This window comes from Salvelinus fontinalis, chromosome 30 (genome assembly GCF_029448725.1).
Source record: "Salvelinus fontinalis isolate EN_2023a chromosome 30, ASM2944872v1, whole genome shotgun sequence".
NCBI classification, from domain to species: domain Eukaryota; kingdom Metazoa; phylum Chordata; class Actinopteri; order Salmoniformes; family Salmonidae; genus Salvelinus; species Salvelinus fontinalis.
The window spans coordinates 34,695,135-34,718,218 of NC_074694.1; the positions used below are offsets into that span (position 1 = coordinate 34,695,135).

At 41.6% G+C, this 23,084-nt stretch overlaps 1 protein-coding gene across 2 annotated transcripts; it reads left to right on the forward strand.

Annotated features, from left to right (window-relative positions):
• The first annotated feature begins 1,690 nt into the window (after nucleotides 1-1,690).
• Nucleotides 1,691-19,872, forward strand: LOC129829099 (protein tfg-1-like). 2 transcript variants are annotated; one of them, XM_055890598.1, is made up of 12 exons: nucleotides 1,691-2,279; nucleotides 4,673-4,715; nucleotides 6,643-6,845; nucleotides 7,123-7,204; nucleotides 7,575-7,859; nucleotides 10,330-10,538; nucleotides 13,015-13,050; nucleotides 13,494-13,574; nucleotides 13,963-14,076; nucleotides 15,008-15,052; nucleotides 17,289-17,408; nucleotides 17,534-19,872. In XM_055890598.1, exons 2-12 carry the CDS (start codon nucleotides 4,673-4,675, stop codon nucleotides 17,651-17,653), a joined length of 1,338 nt encoding a protein of 445 aa, XP_055746573.1. In that variant the 5' UTR covers nucleotides 1,691-2,279; the 3' UTR covers nucleotides 17,654-19,872. The 2 variants fall into 2 exon arrangements, with proteins under 2 accessions (XP_055746573.1, XP_055746574.1); XM_055890599.1 differs by lacking the exon at nucleotides 15,008-15,052.
• The last annotated feature ends 3,212 nt before the right edge of the window (nucleotides 19,873-23,084 follow it).

Consider the following 23,084-nt stretch of genomic DNA (forward strand, 5'->3'; position numbering starts at 1 on the left):
TCTGGACTGCATACCGTCACTGGAGGCTCTGGACTGCCGACCGTCGCTGGGGGCTTTGGACCGCCGACCGTCACTGGTGGTTCTGGACCGCAGACCTCGCTGGAGGCTCTGGACCGCAGACCGTCGCTAGAGGATTTGAACCGCCAACCGTCACTGGTGGTTCTGGACCGTATACCGTCTAAGGAGGTTCCAGACCGCGGACCGTCTCAGGAGGTTCCGGACCGCGGACTGTCTAGGGTGGGTCATCTAGGGGTTTATATGTCTATGTTTGCCTGTTATGTTTCCCAATCAGAGGCAGCTGTTTATCGTTGTCTCTGATTGTGGATCATATTTAGGCAGCCATTTCCCCTTTGTGTTTCGTGGGATCTTGTCTATGTGTAGTTGCCTGTGAGCATTATTTATAGCTTCACGTTTCGTTTGTTCGTTTTGTTCTTAGAAGTTTTCATTTCCTAAATTAAAGGATGGAACCATACCACGCTGCATCTTGGTCCACTCCTTGTAATGATCGTGACAGCAAGTACGATTTGCAAATGTGTAATTTAATTTTCCAAGCTTGTATCATGATTAACAACGGATTAACAACGGCGGCAAACTTGTAACTTGACATTTGAATACATTCAATACGATTTTCAAGTATAATAAGTCCATTTACGAGTCCATTTATGTAAAAAAAGATCAGAATTGAGCTGCCTGTCTTAACGCAGCCAGGGATAAGTGAATACAAGCCAGTTCTTGTGTTCGTAGCAGTTTCCATGAATTTGAGTGGTTACATACACTACATGTTAAATGGCTATTAGACAGCGATAAGGAAACTCTTGCTGTAATCAAAGGGAAGGTACCAGTATTCAGGCAGGCAGGCAGCTTGAAGCAGATGTGTGTCACCATCCAGGCCCTTGTCACAGCATGCAGTGGCCTGATGGAGAGATGACAATAAATACATTATGTTCGTTTCATCACCAAAGCCGTGTTAGTATTTACTGCACGTTGCTGAACAATCCAGCCATTTTGTTAGTGTGATTGATAAAAATGGGTAATTCAATTACAATATTCAGTTCATAAGCATTGACTGTAATACCTTTAGGGTCCTTTGGAGGTCTGGCAGCATGCTGCTTTCTTGTGATCTTTGCAGTGGAATTGGGAGGGGCATTTTACAGTCACCAATTAATAAAAAAACAGGCAGTGGAATGAAGTAGTTTGACAAGTGTTCAAAAGTCAGTAACAAGTCTTTAAAATATAGCTTAAATTATATATATATATTTTCTCTAGAAACCAAGCTAACATTAGCTACACTGCAGTGATAATGGTGGGAGTTATGGCTAGCTTTCCCCCCAGAAGTTTCAATTTAGCCATAAACATAAAGAAAAACCCTTGAACAGTATGTGTTCTAAAACTCTTGACCGCGTAACTGTAATGGATTAATTGTTACATGATTAATTGTTACATGATTAATTGTTACCAACCCTGGTTAATTGTTACATGATTAATTTAACCGGGTAACAATTAAACATGATTATTTATCTAATTAACGAACTGTTATCAGATTAATGAAAGTAAAGTCATAGCATAAACTACAAATTAGTGGCTAATATGTGTACCCTACAGTAAAGTGTAACCGAACACATCACTCTGGAGTCAGATGTTAACAGTGTAGTGAGGTATCAGTGACAGCCATAGAGTGAGTGCATTGGCTTAGCCCAGTTGTCAGGGAGAGAGAGAAAAACAGGGGATCGTTTTTTTGCGAAAATTATGATTATATATATTTTTTATTTCGCGGGGGTGAACAATTGTGTGGGTAGTTCAAGTAGTTAGCTACAATGCTACATGGCAAAAAAGTAATTAGCTAATAAAAAGACTAAGGAGATTTGAATTTAGTTAAACTACCACCTAGCTCCTGTGGATCTATTGCATGATAAAGACGAATAGCTTAACATTATAGCACATAAAACAAATTAATTTAACACCAATGTGCAGCTGTGTGGTTAAATTTTTAAAAATATATAATACTGCCTAGACGAGATTCTACCCCACTATATAACCTAGTGGCAGCGCAGTTGCTTCAAAACAGTGGATTGTCATCTAGGGTTTATAGTTTCGTTGGTCATATCAGAAGTCCTTTGAAAACCGCTTCCGAGCATCAGAGCTCCGGCATCAATCGTACACTTACTTGGCCTATTACTATCCGCCGGCTATCGAGTCACCGCGTGACACTCTCCCGTCATAGATACATTGTTATGAGAAGAAAAACAGGGAAATAATCAACTAGATTCATTCCTATCAAGGTATGTAGCCAATAGGCCTACTACATATCGTTTGCATGCACAATAAGAATGTTTGTGCGATGGCCATGTTCATGGCTCATAATTCGATTTTTCATTGCAGCTGTTTGCTTTCTCCTTGCAGCAGTAGCGGCTTTTAGTTTTATTTGGTCTATTTTATTTTGCAACGTAGGCGAACAATAATCTCTCCTCCTTTTATATATTTTTTTGTTGCATTGCCTCGGTTAGTGATGTTTGTTATTTTTGTCGCATGGTGTTCTATGGTCTGGGCGCTTGCGTGCGAGCCTCTGTCGAGCAAGGAGATGAAAAGAGGTGGTTGTGGGTGTGTGCCATAGACCGTATGCGTGTGCATATTGTTTTGTGTTGGGATTGCTTTCTACCCGTTGCCTCGAGTCACACAGCGATCCGCACTAGGTGTAATACTGTGATTTAATCGTATTCTATCTATCTCTAACATAATGTTTTGCTTTTCTTTAATGAAAGATCATCATATAGTAGATGCTCTTATTTTCTACAAATCGTCTTGATATGGTTCATCCTGTTTTTTTGGTTTGTTATTGTTTTTTTCCTGAGAATTATTGCCGTCGTTCTCCGCTTCTCAAATGAAAGGCGCGGCACCCACCGTAGATTTTACTGCCCGGTGTGAACCGCTAGCTCTCTGGAGAGATAGCCATTAGGCTCCTCACTGTAGCCTAATATTCTGTCGATCCTCAACAGGTTGAAGCCCTATGTTTCATATAGGCTTATCAGGCGTGAGAGATGCCAAATAATAGCTTTATGTATGGCTTTAAAATAATAATAAAAATGAACACATAATAATAATAATTGTTAAAAAAAAAATATCACGTTATAAATTGCATGGGCTGTTGTGGCACTGTAGGCCTATTGTAGAATTTGATGTAATCATGGAAATTATGTTTGTTTCATTATCTTTAATCGTGACGGCAGGTAGCCTAGTGGTTAGAGCGTTGGGCCAGTAACCGAAAGGTTGCTGGATCAAAATCCCGAGCTGACAAGGCCAAAATCTGTCCTTATGCCCCTGAACAAGGCCACTGTTCCTAGGCCGTCATTGTAAATAAGAATTTGTCCTTAACTATCTTGCCTAGTTAAATAAAACATTGAATTGCGGGCCTTGTGTGACAATTATTAAACGATTGTTGTGGCCCACACATTTATGAAACGCGCACGACCCCCACACCGCCCTTGACTTGACGGATGCGCTCCAAATTGTGAGAGAAAAGACCATAAACATTACAATAACATGAATGGTTGTAAAGTCTGGTTTGAGACAGGGGAGGGGAGGTAGTTGTTTAACTGGCCAACGTTAACCTGGTAGGCTAACTCCTGGACCTATAGGTCCTGGTCAAAAGTAGTGCACTGCACTATATACTACTGTAAACTTCCGTTTGAATTTAGAAAATAAAGACAAATGACATGGACAAAATGATTGCCACCCGGAGCACTTGTTTGCACAGCCTTTGGCCAAGATAACTGCAGTCAAACGCTTATTGTTGCCATCGATGAGCTTGCTGCACCTTTCTACTGGCAATTTGGCCCACTCTTAAGCAGCAAACTGATGGAATTCTTCAATGTTTGAGGGCTGCCCTCCACCTACTGCTGTTTTCAGATCTTGCCATAGGTTTTGGATGTGATTCAGATCTGAACTAGACGCTGGCATCTCCAGAACAGTCCAGTGTCTCATCTTGTACCATTCCTGGTTGCTCTTTTTTCTCCTGTGTTTGGGGTGTTTGGACCCACAACGTTCAATGTAGACCCAGTTTGTCCAAAACACCTGATAATCTGCTGAATTCAGGATGACATAGCCGTGGTATACTTATTGGCCATATACCACAAACCCCAAGGTGCCTTGTTGCTGTTATAAACTGGTTGCCAACATAATTAGAGCAGTAAAAACACATGTTTTGTCATACCCTTGGTTTACGGTCTGATATACCACGCCTGTCAGCCAATCAGCATTCCGGGCTCGAACCACCCAGTTTATAAAGTTGTTTATAAAATATTTTATAATCTGAGTGGTTCGAGCCCTGAATGCTGATTGATTCTTTTAATTACGTTTATAACCAGTTTGTAATAGCAATAAGCCACCTCGGATGTTTGTGGTATATTGCCAATATACCACGGCTAAGGGCTGTATGTTGCGCATGTTCAAGGTCCCCAGTACCAGAGGCAGCAAACAACCCAAGAGCATCATTAAACGTTCCCATGTTTGATTGAAGGGAGGGGGTTCTTTTCACTGATTTCTCCATTTGGTCGTTCATTATTTATTTATTCATCATCTGTCTGTTTGTCTTATACCCCCCACAACGACCTGTTCACACTATAATTCATTATATTTCTGGTAATTTGTTCACAAAAAATCTATATTTCCCACACAGATGATGTGGAGTCTGTGGATCCTGTTGGGAACACTCAGTGTGGGTGAGTCATTTATTTTCCATAATTTAAATGTTTTTTTTTTTTTGAAGTACAAAATGTGGTACACGTTCCGGACCTGAAGAAGTACGTGGGAGTTTTAGCTTACTGTATTAGCTCTTAACCTTCCAATGAAATGTCATCCAGAAACCACGTTGATGAACAAGCAATAAAGCCCGGGGGGGGGGGGTACATAGCCAAGGAGGGGGCTGTTCACATTACAAGATGAATAGGCTGCAATGTTAAAAGGTCAACTACTGTGTACATAAGGCCATTATTACACCATATTACACTACACCATTATTGTACCTGTTAACTTTCACCTCACATTCGGCATTAGTCAGCATCATAGGGCCTGTAAAATGCACTACTTTTGTCCAGGGTCCATATAGGGAACAGCTGTAGAGATTTGTAGAGAAAATACATAATTAAACGGGTTTCAATTTAATCAAGTTTTATTTTATATAGCCCTTCGTACATCAGCTAATATCTCGAAGTGCTGTACAGAGACCCAGCCTAAAACCCCAAACAGCTAGAATGCAGGTGTAGAAGCACGGTGGCTAGGAAAAACTCCCTAGAAAGGCCAAAACCTAGGAAGAAACCTAGAGAGGAACCAGGCTATGAGGGGTGGCCAGTCCTCTTCTGGCTGTGCCGGGTGGAGATTATAACAGAACTATGCCAAGATGTTCAAAAATGTTCATAAGTGACAAGCATGGTCAAATAATAATCATGAATAATATTCAGTTGGCTTTTCATAGCCGATCATTAAGAGTTGAAAAACAACAGGTCTGGGACAGGTGGCGGTTCCATAACCGCAGGCAGAACAGCTGAAACCGGAACAGCAGCAAGGCCAGGCGGACTGGGGACAGCAAGGAGCCACCAGGGCCCGGCAGTCCCGACGTATGGTCCCAGGGCTCAGGTCCTCCGAGAGAAAGAAAGAGAGAAGGAGAAAATTAGAGAGAGCCAAGATTTTCAAAATGTTCATAAATGACAAGCATGGTCAAATAATAATCAGGAATAAATCTGTTGGCTTTTCATAGCCGATCATTAAGAGTTGAAAACAGCAGGTCTGGGACAGGTAGGGGTTCCGTAACCGCAGGCAGAACCGTTGAAACTGGAATAGCAGCAAGGCCAGGCGGACTGGGGGCAGCAGGGAGTCGTCATGCCCGGTAGTCCTGACGTATGGTCCTAGGGCTCAGGTTCTCAGAGAGAGAAAGAAAGAGAGAACGAGAGAATTAGAGAAAGCATACTTAAATTCACACAGGACACTGGATAAGACAGGAGAAGTACTCCAGATATAACCAACTGACCCTAGCCCCCCGACACAAACTACTGCAGCATAAATACTGGAGGCTGAGACAGGAGCGGTCAGGAGACACTGTGGCCCCATCCGAAGATACCCCCGGACAGGGCCAAATAGGAAGGATATAACCCCACCCACTTTGCCAAAGCACAGCCCCCGCACCACTGGAGGGATATCTTCAACCACCAACTTATAATCCTGAGACAAGGCCGAGTATAGCCAACAAAGATCTCCACCACAGCACAAACCAAGGGGGGGCGCCAACCCAGACAGGAAGATCACGTCAGTAACTCAACCCACTCAAGTGACCACCCCTCCTAGGGACGGCATGAAAGAGCACCAGTAAGCCAGTGACTCAGCCCCTGTAACAGGGTTAGAGGCAGAGAATCCCAGTGGAGAGAGGGGAACCGGCCAGGCAGAGACAGCAAGGGCGGTTCGTTGCTCCAGAGCCTTTCCGTTCACCTTCACACTCCTGGGCCAGACTACACTCAATCATATGACCTACTGAAGAGATAAGTCTTCAGTAAAGACTTAAAAAACACCAATTTACAGTGTTTTAATCCTGTCTTTCTCACTCCATCTCTCTCTGCCTCCCTATCTCTCTCCCCCCCATCTCTCTCTGTCTCTCAGATGGCTATACGATGCACGACCTGCACGAGCGTCTGTCCCACGGGCGTCAGCTGAAGATCTACCTCCCGAAGAGCTCTTCGAAGCTGGAGTTCACCCCTGCTGCAGAGCCCATGAAGACCTACCTGTACTGGGACCGTGGCGCCCGGACCAACAAGGGACGGGTGTCTGGGACAGGAACTGACAGGCGCTGGTATCTGGACAAGGTGACTGACTGACTCTTCAATTGTCCAAGTCAAATTTTCCCTAGGACAATAAAGTATATCTTATCATACCACCAGATGTCCAATTGAGGGGGGGTGTTGGGGGATGGTGTCCTCTTAAAAAAAAATACCACTTTATTTTGACCATTAGTAATACATTTACACCACCTCTGCTAATGTGACTACCATCATTCATCTATCTATCTCTTTAATTTAATTGTATTGTTTTTAATGTGAAGCAATTTTAAATGCACTTAGATTTGATCTTTGCCCTCTGAAGGTGACGTACGAGGACCAGGGAACCTACGTCCAGAGAGACCACTGGAACAAGGAGATCTCCTCGCTCAAAGTGGCCGTGAACAGTGAGTGCAGGAGGGGGTACATGGTGGGGTGGTGGGGAGAGTTGCTGTTTTGCATGTTATTGAAATATCGGCCTTTGTTGTTGTCAGTTGGTGTACAGATCCTTCTCGCCTTTTTGTCTCTCCCTGTCTCTCGCTCTCACTCTTGCTTGCTCCTTCACTCTCTCTCTCTCTCTCTCTTTCCACCTACTCTCTCTCTCTCACCCACCCCCCTCTCTCGTCTCTCATGTACTCCCCCTCTCTTTCTTTCACTCTCTTCCTAATGCTACGTTTCCTCTTACTCTCTCTCACCTCTTCATGTGCCTGCCCCATCTATGTTTCCAACTACTCTCTCGCCCGTAACACATTCTCACACCTTTTCTCGCCCCACCAGCCAGGCATGAGTACCCGAAGTGCGTGGCGGGCGAGGAACTTTACATCTCATTGGAGGGCATCGACCTAGCCGACGCCCAACTCTCCTTCTCTGGCGCCGACGCCAATGTCACCCTGGTGCATGATGGGGCCGTGGTTGCCCAGGACCACCCAGACTACTGGAACCGGGTCAAGACCTACTCCACCAAGATCACCATCGAGAACGTCAACACCACGGACGTGGGTTACTACACGCTGAGGGACAGGAGAGACAGGGTGGTCTCCATCATCAGGATGGAACTCACAGGTGGGGGTGTGTGTGGGGGGTAGTGTGTGTGTTTTTTTGCTGTGTCACCATGCGTTGTTAGTTGCTCCAAACCTTGGTCTGCATATATGCTGGCTGCTTCCCAAATGGCCTAGCCCCACTTACCTAACCTCATCCCTGCCTGGGAACAGCAACAGTAGGGTGTGTGTACATATGGTTCTCATCATAGACACAGAATGGATTCTATTCTAGAATATAAATTATGCTATTTACAGTGAGCTCAAAAAGTATTGGGATAGCGACACATTTTCTGTTGTTCTGGCTCTGTACTCCAGCACTTTGCATTTGAAATGATACAATGATGAAACTTCGACATTAATGTGGATGCTACCATGATTACGGATAGTTCTGAATGAATTGATGGCATTGTTAGTTGCTCCAAACTTTGGTCTGCATATATGCTGGATATGTCCCAAACGGCTCCCTATTTCCTCTAAAGAGCCATATGGGCCCTGATCAAAAGGAGTGCACTAAATACGAAAAAGGGTGCCATTTGGTCTGAATAGACACTGGCTGGCTTTAAGTGGCTTTCCAAGTATCTTATTACCCTGTCAATGGTCTTCACCACTCAGACTGCAATTTGTGTCCCAAATGGCACCCTATTCCCTATTAAGTGCACTACTGGTCAAATGTAGTGCTTACATAGGTCATTGTGTTACATTTGGGACACATACCATGAGTGTACAAACTGAAATAGAGGGACAAGGAATCCATTCTGGAATTGACTCAACTACTGTGTCCATTCACAGGAATCAGAATTCCATAGAATTGCCATCTTCACTCGTTCTGCCCACCTGCAGGCCTCCAAATGTTTTCAATATTCCATCTGCTGACTTCCAGAGAAGAGATAGGCCAAAGGGCAGGGGTTTATTTGTTATTATGAACTGGGTAGTTAGAGCCCTGAATACATTTTAGTCATTTAGCAGACGCTCTTATCCAGAGCGACTTACAGTAGTGAATACATACATATTCATACTTTTCCATACTGGTCCCCCATGGGAATCAAACCCACAACCTTGACGTGGCAAGCGCCATACTGTACCAACTGAGCCGTACAGGATAGGCTGAAAGGCCTGATATAATTAAGCAATAAGGCACGAGGAGGTGTGGTATAGGCTAATATACCACGGCTAAGGGCTGTATCTAGGCACTCCGCATTGCATTGTGTGTAAGAACAGCCCTTAGCCGTGGTATATTGGCTATATACCACACCTCCTCGGGCCTTATTGCTTAATTATAGTAGGTCTGCTCTGCATACAAAAAGGATAGCAAAGAGCTGAATTCATTCTGACTGAGCGCACTCCTATTCTCCTGTTGTGCTTGTTCATTCTGTCATCACTTTTCACTTCGTCTTCGTCCCTATTGGCCCTGAAGGGTATACTATGAAGCAGGACCAATGAGCGTGATTTCATTTGAAACTTTTCTTCAACAATGTGCATATAAACAGTATGTATTATGTATTGCTCAGTTTAATCTCAATATGTTTTGCTGGTCATGTAAGAAAACCATGCATACACCAGAAACATGCCATGAGTGACATATGGAATTCCAACCTATTTTAACTGCCCTTACAACCCTACACTCTTAGAAAAAACTTGCTATCTAGAACCTAAAACGGTTCTTCGGCTGTCGCCATAGGAGAACCCTTTGAAGAACCTTTTTGTTTGCAGGTAGAACCCTTTTGGGTTCCATGTAAAAATCCTTTCCACAGAGGATTCTACATGGAACCCAAAAGAGTTCTAACTGGAACCAAAAAGGGTTCTGCTATGAGGACAGCTGAAGAAGCCTTTTGGAAGCCTTTTTTCTACGAGTGTAAGAAAGAGGCCCCTGTAGACCAGAGTGGTTGATTCTGATAGGCACCTACACACACTTCAATTGGCCACCAGTCTCACTTCTACTGGTCTCTACTGTGTTTCTGTACTTTTAATTATTTCATTTATTTAAAACTAGGCAAGTCAGTTAAGAACAAATTCTTATTTACAATGACGGCCTAGGAACAGTGGGTTAACTGCCTTGTTCAGAACGACAGATTTTTACCATGTCAGCTCGGGGATTCGACCTATCAACCGTTAGGTTACTGGCCCAACGCTCTAACCACTAGGATACCTGCCTCCCTCAAGCATGTACTAAGCATAGTCTTCTAATAAACATGCTCTTCGTGTCCTTTGTGCTAAATTATCACGGTCTGTATTTTAGTTGCATGCTTTTGGGGCTTTTTGAGAAAGACCTCATAGGCACCTACAGTAACTGACTCTCTGATCTCTTTCCCTCTCATCCCAATTGCCCTCTTTCTCTCTTTTTGCTATCCTGATTTCTCCCCTTTCTCTCCCTGTCTCTTTCACACCGACTCTCTTATTCTGTCACACTCTTTCTCTGTCCTCCTCCCTCTCTCCTGCCTTCTCTCATTTCCTCCCACCTTCCTCTCTCCCCCCTCCCTCCTCTCTCCCTCCAGACCACCATGACTATGAAGCAGCTAACCCCTTCATGGCCCTGCTCCTCCTACTGGGGATCCCCGTAGGTATCTGCTGTTGTTGCCAGAAGAAGATCTTCAAGAAGAAAGCCCCCCACCCCACAGCCGTCCTCCAGGGGACCCCCGAGACTCTGCACCCTCCTCCCGGCTACAATATCCCCGGAGGGGTGTCCCCTGGACCTGGTGGCCCGGTAAGGGGTAGTTTGATGGTGGAATGGCGAAATCCCTATTTAGTGCACTACTTTTGACCAAGCACCCCATAGGGCTCTGGTCAAAAGTAGTACACTATGTAGGGAATAGTGCCAAATGTTACCATATTCCGTATATACTGTAGTGCGCTACTTTTGACCAGGGCCGATGGTACCCTATTCCCTATTTAGTGGGCTCTGGTCAAAAGTACTGCACCGACAGGCTCTGGTCAAAAGTAGTTCACTTTATAGGGAATATGGCGTCGTTTGGGACACAACCCTTGTACCCCTTTAGAAAGTATTCATACCTCTTGACTTTTGTTGTGTTACAGCCTGAATTCCAAATGGATAAAAAAATATCACCCATCTACACACAATACCCCATAATGGCAAGTGAAAACATGTTTTTAGACATTTTTCCACATTTATTGAAAATTAAATACAAAAATATCTAATTTACAAAAGTATTCACACCCCTGAGTCAATACATGTTAGAATCTCCTTTGGCAGTGATTACAGCTGTGAGTCTTTCTGGGTAAGTCTCTTAAGTTCTTTACATACCTGGATTGTACAATATTAGCATATTATTCTTTAAAAACTTCTTCAAGCTCTGTCAAGTTGGTTGTTGATCATTGCTAGACAGCCATTTTCAAGTCTTGCCATAGATTTTCAAGCCCATTTAAGTCAAAACTGTAACTCTGCCATTAAGGAACATTCAACGTCGTCTCCGTAAGCATCTCCAGAGTATTTGGCCTTGTGTTTTAGGTTATTGTCCTGCTGAAAGGTGAATTAATCTCCCAGTGTCTGTTGGAAAGCAGACTGAACCAGGTTTTCCTCTAGGATTTTGCCTGTGCTTAGCTCCATTCCGTTGAAGTGAATGGGTATATTGATACGCCATCCAAAGTGTAATTAATAATTTCACCATGCTCAAAGGGACATTCAATTTATGCTTTTTTTTTTACCCATCTACCAATAGGTGCCCTACTTTGCGAGGCATTGGAAAACTTCCCTGGTCTTTGTGGTTGAATATGGGTTTGAAATTCACTGCTTGAATGAGGGACCTTAACAGATAATTGTAGGTGTGGGGTACAGAGATGAGGTAGTCATTTAAAAAGTATGTTGAACACAATTATTGCACACGGGGTGAGTCCGTGCAATTTATTATGTGACTTGTTAAGCACATTTTTACTCTTGGAACTTATTTAGGCTTGCCATGACAAATTGGTTGAATCCATTTTTTATTAATTTGTAAAAATGTGTAAAAACATAATTCCACTTTGACATGTAGGCCAGTGACACAATCTCAATTTAGTCCATTTTAAATTCAGGCTCTAACACCAACAGAATGTGGAAAAAGTCAAGGGCTGTGAATACTTTCTGAATGCACTGTACATAATACTACATTCCATTTAGTATCCACTTTGGTCACACTTTATGGTCATAATATGTCACAACAACTGACATAATTTGTCATAACACATTATAATATGGTTATAACACTGTCATGTATGGAACACTGTTTGTATGTCATGATACATATATTTAGACCTGTTGTGACATATATTACATTATTTTATGGCTGGTTATAACACCTACATAAGAGTGTCAAAACCCACAAAACCTACCACACAAGCAAAACATTCCATTACACCATAGCCTACATGTCAACAGTATGTTTATGTTATATAAATTGTTTTAATTGACCATATGAAATGATCATTGTTGTTGCGCTCACATGAATGATGACTAGGATGAATGCAGATTTCAGGAGCAGGACAAGACACCCTCTTTTTGACTGAATACTAATTAATATAAGGGCATGTACGTGATAGGCCTATCTGGTTAATCATGATCATGATGGTCATAATGCTCCTTGACAGTGTCATAAAGTGTATTTTCTTAGTCCAAGTAAAGTGACACAGGATGGTCATAATGCTTTTTGACAGCGTCACAAAGTGTATTATCTAGTTATATAAAATATGTTGAAAAAAACACGACTGTAAAGAATTCATTACAACAACAGCAAATGGTTTAAGGAACAAGCTTTCAAACGAAGGGAAACTTATTGGCAGGGGGGAAAATTCTGTGAATAAATATTTGTCCGAACAGGTGTAAATATATGCATCATGACAGTGTTATGACCATATTATGACAAGTTATGTCATCTGTTATGACATACTATGACATGGTTATGACCGTGTCATAACGTGTTATGACACTGGGCGTCAAGTAAAGTGTTACCGACACTTTTATCCAAAGCCTTTTAAGGTATGGGGGGTGCCGTGAATCAGACCCACTATCCTGGCGTTGCAAGCACCACGGTCAACCAACTGAGTTACAGAGGACCACACGTTGCCTTTATGTTCCTCATGTCTCCCCTCTCACTCCTTGATGTACTATCATAGTGACATCGCAGTGAGCTTTTGTGAATGAACGGTCGATAATAACATCAATTGTGTTTTTGTTGTGATTGTTGCAGGTATTTTATCATGGCCCAGGCCCAGATCCTAACATGGTACATGATGCATTTATTATTACTCAATTAACTACACTGTGGTGTGTGTGCGTGCGTGTGGTTGGTTATCGGCTTTGTGTCACTGATCTGAACGACAAGCAATAATGCCTTCCGTATGTATATCATTTTCTTATTTTCGTCTTCGTCATGAGCACTGTGCGTGTAGCATGGGTGTATTGAGTAGAAATCCCTATGTCTATCTATGGGTATCCATGTACACTGTCTGTGTATGTTCAGTATGAGTATATACTGTCATGGATATATAGTTTAAGCGGGGATGGAAATGAAGCTAGCCCGAGTCTAGTACTTTTCAGACTGGGCTAGTAGCATGGCACAGATTTGGACCCCAAATCGTTAAATTCCATCCCTGAATAGGATTATATAAAAGTATATTTCAGTCCCTCTGTCTAACTGTAGGAACTGTGGTGCTCCTCCATGTACAGGGAGGTTACCCCCAGGTCTACTCTCCCCCCAACCCTGGGATGCCTGGCCAGCCTCAGTGGACCGGACCCCCATACCAACCAGTGAGTCAATCCATTCATCTCTCCTCTCTCCTTTACGCCTTCTCTCTCCATCTGTTCATTTGATCACTTAGCAGCACAGCTGGAAGGTCTGAAAGCACAGAAAACAAAGGAGCTGAGGAGAAAATGTCTGGCCTCATGGCACCTCATTCCCTTTATAGTGTGCTACTTTTGACCAGGACCCATAGGGTGCCATTTGGGACACATCCACTCTCTGTAAAGGAGGATTGGGGCTGAGTTAGGGGCTGTGGCGCTACACTAACCTTCCAGGAATAAGGTTCTGTCTGTCCTAGTTGATTAATACTCTCAATAGGCCAATCTTCATCAACAAGCAATATGCCTGTGTGTGTGTGTGTGTGAGACGGTGTTGTTTTGCTGTGGTTTGTTTCAGGGGTTCAACCCAGGCTACCACCCACAGGACCCTATGTACCCCCCCGCCCAGCCCCTGCAGTGGAACGGCCCGCCGCCCAACCAGCCACAGTACAACCCTGGTGCTCCTCCTATGGTATGTCTCTATTCTCTACCATATGCTATTCTATTCTTCTCCTCTACTCTGTTCTATTCTACTCTACTATATTATATTCTACTCTTGTTATATTCTACTCTAATCCTTTCTACTCTACTCTGTTCTATTCTACTCTACCCTACTATATTACATTCTACTATTCTACTCTACTCTGTTATATTATATTATACTCTACTCTAATCTTTTGTACTCTGTTAAATTCTACTCTACCGTGCTATATTATATTTTACTCTACTCTGTTATATTCTACTTTACTCTAATCTTTTCTACTCTACCCTGTTCTATTCTATTTTACCCTACGATATTCTATTTTACTAGTCTACTCTACTCTGTTCTATTCTACTTTACTCTAATCTTTTCTACTCTACCCTGTTCTATTCTACTCTACTCTTTTCTACTCTACTCTGTTCTATTCTACCCTACTCTAATCCTTTCTACTCTGTTCTATTCTACTCTACTCTAATATTTTCTACTAGTCTACTCTGTTCTATTCTACTCTACTCTAATCCTTTCTACTCTGTTCTATTCTACTCTACTATATTATATTCTACTAGTTTACCCTGTTCTATTCTACTCTAATCCTTTCTACTCTACTCTGTTCTATTCTACTATACTATATTATATTCTACTAGTTTACCCTGTTCTATTCTACTCTAATCATTTCTACTCTACTCTGTTCTATTCTACTCTACTATATTCTATTCTACTAGTCTACTCTATTCTACTCTACTCTAATCTTTTCTACTCTACTCTGTTCTACTATATTATATTCTACTCTTCTACTCTACTCTGTTCTATTCCCCTATTCTACCATATTTGGTTATATATTATTGAAAACTCTACTCAGCCTCTACTCCTATTTCCTCTATTCTACAATCTATCTCACTCTGCCTTCCTTCTGACCCCTAAGTGGAGTGGGCCGCCTAACCAGTATCAGTATCCCGTGGCTCCGATGGTATATATCTACTCTACTTAACCATAGTCTAGTGTCTCTTCCCAGTCCTCCCCATCACCCTTGTCCTCTGTGTCAACAGATGTCAAATCTTAATTTGACTCCATTAGTCGCTGGAGGAAAATAATCCAGCAGTAGGTTTTGAATATCTGAATAAATATTTAAAATCGCCACCAGGGGGCAGCTGGAAGCGGTGTTTGTGTACAATGGACACCGTACCTACATTGTACCTTATGTAGGCTACGTACAGGCTACAGCGCATCTCGCATCTCGTGTGAATTCTTATGTGAATTATAATAAATTGACATATTTGTAGGGGGTAGATGTATTTTTAGTTAGGGAAAATAATTTTTTCAGATCAAATGTTTGTATTGAAGGCAAGCAATAGGCAGAATAAATTATAAATTTCCTCAGTGACTGTGTGGTCCAGAGGTTACAGCCACTTACCATAGCACACAAATGCCAGACCGGCCCTCTGCATATGGATGAATGTCTATTTTTGACACATTAACTCCGCGAGGTTACAAGGTTAAAACATAAACAATTCAAAGGTTAACAGTTTAGGCATTCATTCTGAGTGGTTAAGGTTAGGGCTATGGTTGGGGAAAGGCTTAAAACAACAGAAATGGAAAACTACGCGCCTATGTTTCATCAGTATTTATAGTATTCTTAGTGCTTGTGAAAGTTTAGTGAACTGTCGTAGTGCAGTGGTCTAAGCAACATGCTCCAATTCTGAACCTCATGAGTTCGTGCCCAGTGCTGGGTGATATAGTGACCAGCCTGAGACTACATTAGGCCCACAAGTGAATTGCAATTATTTCAATAAGTAAAACAAATAGTCTAATCATTTACATATTATAGAAAAGTGTCTCAGCTAAACGAAATCATCTTTGGATAGGCTCAAATGAATAAACATCTTGACAGCTTTACGAAATGAAATATTAAAGCCACACAATACAGGCTTTCAATCCACACCAAAGACCAGAACCATACTGGCAAATTATACATAGCCTAACTATAAAACGTGGATGAGAGGGCGAACATACGGTAGCTTACTTGGAATATAACAAATAACAAGGGCCCTATTGCAACCATCAATGGCACTAGATTATCGCCAGCTGATGTCTGGTTATAACATCAATATGCACTAAATTCCCCGCACAGCTGATCTCAATTGCAACCATTATTAGTCACCTCATTACCGCTCCCTAAAAGATCGGTGGTTCTTAGTCCTGCTTGCAACCAAAGTCTTTCAAGATATGTTTGCCCTCTGGTTGGTATTGTAATCGGAACCATTTAGTTATTTTTGAACAGACTAAGGGCGATGTATCTATTTAACAAGCATTCCGTACAATAAAAAATAAAGTATTTCATAGTTTACCACGGCAAGTCTACTGTGGCATTTCACCCCACACTTTGTATGAACGGAAACTAATGCTGGTGTAGCCGACTGTTATTATTTTATTTGTTTCCTATTTATGTTATCCAAAAGTGTCTGGTATGGTCATTTCTTATCACGATCGACTGTCCGTATTTGAAATGTGTAAATAAATCAAGTCAATCGGAGGGATTGAGTTCTTTGTGCCAGAAGAGTGTGAGCCGGGAATCAAACCCAAGCCGACATCATAGACATTTATGTACGCACTGAAGAAAGCAGCCATAACCGTTAGACCACACCAGGGCACAATTAAAAATGTTGACCTGATAAACTTGACACTTGTACGTCGTAGCCTAGTGGAGACCAATATCTATCTTGTGTTATTAGGCTATATAAAACGACAGATGTTGATGTGTATGGCTTCATTTCAGATACATTTTGTACATTTGAATGTTGTAGTAACAGGACCTAGGATTAGCGTTTGAGCTAGAGAGAGAAAATGATTTTGATAGCAAACCCTGATCCCAATGACTGGACTGTCACCTCATGGAAGGAAAGATTACTGCTCTTTTTTCAGGGACTGTCGAGGCTCATTCGAATTTTTTGATGCAGCAGGAAAATTCTTAGCGACAAAAGAGTGATCAAGTTAAGAACTGACATCTGTATCTGTCATACGCTGCTCCGGTTTGGATCCTTCTCATCTCAGTGTGTGTGTGTGTGTGTGTGTGTGTGTGTGTGTGTGTGTGTGTGTGTGTGTGTGTGTGTGTGTGTGTGTGTGTGTGTGTGTGTGTGTGTGTGTGTGTGTGTGTGTGTGTGTGTGTACATGACCTGTATTTGTGTGACTAATTGTGTGTGTTTCAGGGGTATGCTCCGGTTATGTACAGTGCCATGCCTCCAGGTGAGCCAGTGAAGGAGGAGATAAAGATGGAGAACATGTCTCCTGCTGATCCCCTCATCGCCCACCCCCCACAACCCCCCCAGGTCAGTCCTCTCTCTCTCTCTCTGTCTTTTTCTTGCTCGCTCCCTCTCTCCATCTCCGTCTCACAAACACACACTTGCTTACTTTACCGATACATGGTTTTCAACTCTCAACTTTCACTCCCTAGGCGTCATCGCACTCCGCCCCCGTGCCTGCCTCTGACGTCCTCCACTCCTCGGACGGAGCCTACCAGTTTAACATCGACACAGGAAAGAACACCACCACCAACACCACCAACTTCCTGTAGAACACCACCCAATGGCCCAATCAGGAGCGGCCTTTTCAACGTAATGGGGCCTCCGTCCCAATACGTCTCAATTGCTTCCTTTCCTCGTCTCCTTTCCTCGTCGCTTTCCCTGTGTGACCACTGATATTAATGGGAGGTATAAACCATGGGGGCTGTTTGCGATTCAATTTAGGGAGGTGTTACAAGAGAAGTGCTAAAGAATTTACCAACGAAAATGCATAGATCCATTCTCACAACAACAACAAAAAACAGCTGACATAACTAGGTCTCGAGCTGTGTTTTTATTTACTGTGGGTTTTTTTAACCCCCTACCCCTTTCATATAAACAAACAAAGGTAACAAAATGTAAAAATAAGGGGTTTGGTCTCTGTGTAAATGGGGTATTAGTGAAGGAAAGGAGATAAGGAAAGTAGGTAATTGGAATATGCCCCTATTTCCTGTATAGGGACAGGAAGTGCCCATTAGCTGTGATACAGAGCCTGTCAAAATGGCTGAAACAGACAATGGAAGCATGGGATTGGTGCAAGAATGGCTGAAGGTAGTTACCACCATATTCCCAGTCCATTTATTTTAAATATCCTAGGGGATTGTACGAGTGCACACTTCGGGAGAAGGATAGAACATTGGAATGTAGCCAGAGTCTAGGGGCGAAGGTTGGGAAGGCAGTGGAAACGGTTGGTTATTTAACATTTATTGTTTTAAACGTGTAGCCTTAGATTTTTCTAACTTGTCTTTTTTTTAACTCAACAGTAAAGATGGTATCTATGAAACAGTCCAACTGCCAACCATCTCGCAAAAAAACAAACAAACACGATCATTATCCAACCAGAGCATTCAGAACCTACATCACACCCAGTCATGATCCAATCAGATGGTACCAGGAAAACTCATCATCACTCTGGATAGACCAAGCAAAGCTCTCTATAAACAAGTATATACATGTAAATACAATCACAAATGCCTTTATGTTCCAAAGTTTAGATTGTCATTATATGCATGATGGACCATTTTAGTACTTTATATGAAACTAATGTCATTTCAACAGGGTATGCAGAGTTAATTAACTGTTTTGGCAGCTTATGATTAAAAACAATTGGGAGGAGGGTGCTATTCTGTTAGGCCTAAATAGCCCCCTATTCCTTACATAGTTCACTACTTTTGACCTGAGTAAATGTCATTCCTGTGCATCTGTTCTCTTGTATTGTCATCACGTTAGGTTGAACACGGACAGTTTTGTAGCGTCAACGAGGCTAACAGAGGTGTGTGAGTTCCACAAGAGCCTATGCAAATCACTAAGTTGGAATAGTTACCACTTTATTACTGTATATAATCAGCAATGTTAATATTAATTATATTATGTTAAAATATGTATTATGTATAAATATTCAAGGAACATTTTAATTTGCGGTGTACAAACTTAACATGATGAACAGCAATGACATTTACGCTAACGGGTGACGAGCATTTCCAGACCATGTGACCTGTCCAGAAAAATTCCTGGCCTAGTTCTTTGTTCTCATCATTACACCGTAGCTAGTCATCTTTCAACCATTGCAATGTGACACTGCCAAGGAACCAGAGTTGGCATTCTACCTCTCATTCCTTCATCTATGCACATATAGGCTCTACTCCAACATCCACACTATCATACCACTTAGAATGAAGCTATGGCTGTGTCCAAAATGGCACCCTATTCTCTATAAAATGTATTACTTTTGACCAGGGCCCAAGTTTTTTAAGGTTACTCTACCACTGCATTTGTTTTGTCTGTTACCAATAACCTCATGAGCTGTAAACAAACTTGCTACTCCAGGGACATATTCATTAGTGCCGACTCGTGAAATGTTGTTCAATGGAATTGTGTCATGTTGTAAAGCGTTTGGAGTAAGCAGTTTTTCGTTGCAAATGTTTTGCTAGTTTGCTACGGTGTGCGCAGTGCGCTAATGATTACAACCCAGGCTCCCGATACTCATTTTTTAATTAACATTTTGTTACCTCACTCTTTAGGGATACCACATAAGCTTTTGGAGTAACTTTTAAAGTGATCTTACAGAACGTCTTTTCTCACTTTGTAACTGTCTAGATGATTTCCAAAGCAATATCATTAGACCTTGTGGAATGTTCCGTTTGTTTCTTACTCTATGAATATCGTTAGCATTTATAGTAGAATAGTCTGTAGGACATGCACATATCCACCTCAATAAACAGAATGCAAAATCCCTGCTCTGCCTGTCCGTTTGTGTGCTTTAAAACAAGCTACTCACATCTGCAGTTAATTCTGTTATCACACAAAAAAACTACTTAGTACATTATGAAAAAAGGCAAATGCTTTATTATACCAAATGGAACCAAACGATTTATAAACAGAGACACAACAACAACAACAACTATTGCTTCTTATTAATTGTACTGCCTTTGACATGATTCAATAAAAACTATTGAAAAAGAGTATAGAGACAGGGAATTATCCAAGCACCATTACACCTCGACTTTCATAAATGTTATCTGGGACTCTGGCGTTACTTCATCTCGAGGAGATGAGCTGAAACCAGCAGGCCAGTGATAGACTTACAAGTCCAGAGGGTAGAAGAGCAGGACCAGGTATCTCCCTCTGGTAGTCAGACTGAGCTGTTTAAACTGTCTGTCAACTACTGCTGTCCCCACCCAGTCTGAAGCAGGCTTAGATACTAGTGGAGGTAAGAGCTGCTGTAACAATTAGCACCACTCATATATCTCTCTATTACTATTCACTCCCTCCTTATAAATAATCTCTCTGTCTCACTCACGTAATCATGAGGACGAAAAGTGATCCAATATAGCATATATTCCATGGCACATGGTTTATGAATTGATACGCAAAACAACGCCGGATTCAAAACTTCAAATTTTTCAATTTAAATTACTATACAAAATTCTTGCAACCAATAGCATGTTATATATATACAATCTTCCCAGCTCTGCAGATTCTGCTGTGAGGAGGCAGAGTCTTTAGATAATTTATTTTGGTATTGTCCATATGTAGCTTGTTTTTGGTCACAGGTCCAGAAATGGCTGAAGAATTGCAACATTTGCCTAGAACAAACGCTGCAGATAGCAATACTGGATGATTTGAAAAGCCATAGTCAATCAATCAATAATATAATAATTATTTTAGCAAAACATTTTTTTTTTAAATTTACAATCTGTAGAAGCTATGAGAATAGAAAGGTTCAATACTTTTGTGAAGCATCACAGCACAGTTGAAAAATATATGGCAAAAAGAAATCCAAAATGGATGATGTTGAGAGATAGATGGGAGGGGTTGAAGGGTGGGACTAATAACAAGATAACCAATGTAAAACATACGGGGTCTGTAAAATGTATATAGGTTAAGAACTTTTGTGAAATAGCACAATTACAAATAGAAATCAAACTGGATGGACATCAGAAATAGAGGAAGGACTAAAAACAAACAAAATATAACTATTGTAAAATAGATTGTTTCTGTAAAATGTGTATAAGATGTATAAACTGAAGGTAGAAGCCTAAGTGTTTATTGGTTTACTCCAATTGGGGGAAGGGTGGTAGGGTTTGTTGGGAATAATAAAGATATATTCTAAAAAAAGTATGTCTATATAGGTATGTGTATGTATATATGTGTATATGTATGCATGCGTGTATGTATATGGATATATATATTTACCCCAAAAATATATGGGGGATTGGAAATGATGCAGACAATTACATTGATGGAAGCAACATTCTTTCCGCAATATTAAGCTCATCCACCCCTTAAAAAAACCACTCATAAAACACAACGTGCCATTGGAACTCAGGAGTGATGGTTGCTGATAATGAGCCTCTGTAGATATACCATATACCATAGTTATTTACAACATTTACAATGTCTATACTGTATTTCTGATCAATTTGATGTCATTTTAATGGACCAAAAAAAAGTTTTTTGTCCATATATAATTATGTCCCCCCCACTTCTAAAATCAAAGTTGTGCCCCTGGTCAAAAGTGTTGTCTGACTGATTTGTAATAGACTGTCATAGCCCCAATTTAAAAAATAAACATCACTTTTTTTTACCTGGTGGGGTCGCGAAAAATGTTTGATATCAAAAAGGGGTTGCAGGCCAAAAAAGTTTGGGAACCCCTGGTCTAAAGACTAATCCATGTTAATGATGGTGAGTGAACAAGCCACTACAAACTGGATTTACCACTAGTGTAGCGACAGATGGTAGAAGCAGAGGCAGGGCTTCAACCAGTGGTGGAAAAAGTACCCAATTGTCATATTGAGTAAAAGTAAAGCTACCTTAATAGAAAATGACTCAAGTAAAAGTAAAAGTCAACCAGTAAACTGCTACTTGAGTAAAAGTCTAAAAGTATTTGGTTTAAAATGTACTTAAGTATCAAAAGTAAATGTAATTGCTAAAATATACTTGAGTCAAAAATATAAAGTAAAAGTATAAACCATTTCAAATTCCTCATACTAAACAAATCAAACAGCACCATAGTTCTTGTTTTTTTTAATTTCTGATAGCCAGGGGCACAATCCAACATTCAGACATAATTTACAAACGAAGCATGTGTGTTTCGTGAGTCTGCCAGATCAGAGGCAGTAGGGATGACCAGGGATGTTCTGTTGATAAGTGTGTGATTGGATAGATGTAACAAAACCATGATGTGATTGGCTTGGATTTGTAAGCAGTATAACTGCTTCATCTTGTCCTCAGATAGAATGGGTGGAAATATATCCAGTACATTCAGATCTACAGGCCAGCACCAACACACATGATGATACACCGATATCTTGATGATGAGTTGATTAGTTTAAACGATCATGTCCAAGATGGCGTAGCAGTCGGACGTGTGTTTGTCTTGTCCTGTCTCGTCCAGTGTAAATAGTCTGTTTCCTCGTTTTTTCCCCGTATATATTTTAATGTCACTTTCCATCTGAGAACTAAATATACTTTCCTGCAACCCGCCTCACCCAATGTGGTACGGATCTGCTATTTTTATACTTTATAACTGGAACCTCCATCAGAAGCTAGCCAGCTAACTAGCTACTAGCTAGTATTCATTGTTAGCCACTGCTAGCGGTCTTCACCTTTAGCTCGGACACCAGCCAGCTTTAGCTCAGTCAATACCTGCCAGTCTGCACAGCGCGATATTAACCCAGAGCATATCGGACTGCTTTTCTCTACCACATCTCCGGATTCCTGCCGCAAGCTCTGAACCATTACGCTGGATCATCGCAGCTAGCTAGCTGCAATCGGAGGGGCTAACGCCTCTGTCCCGACGCAAGCACCAGTTAGCCTTGAGCTAGCCTCGAGCTAGGCCCATCTCCCGGCTAGGCGACGAAGGCATACCAGCTAATTCTTGGGCTACAATACCTCTTTTGCCAATTTGGCCTCGACCCTTTATTGTCGACACGGAGCCCCGCC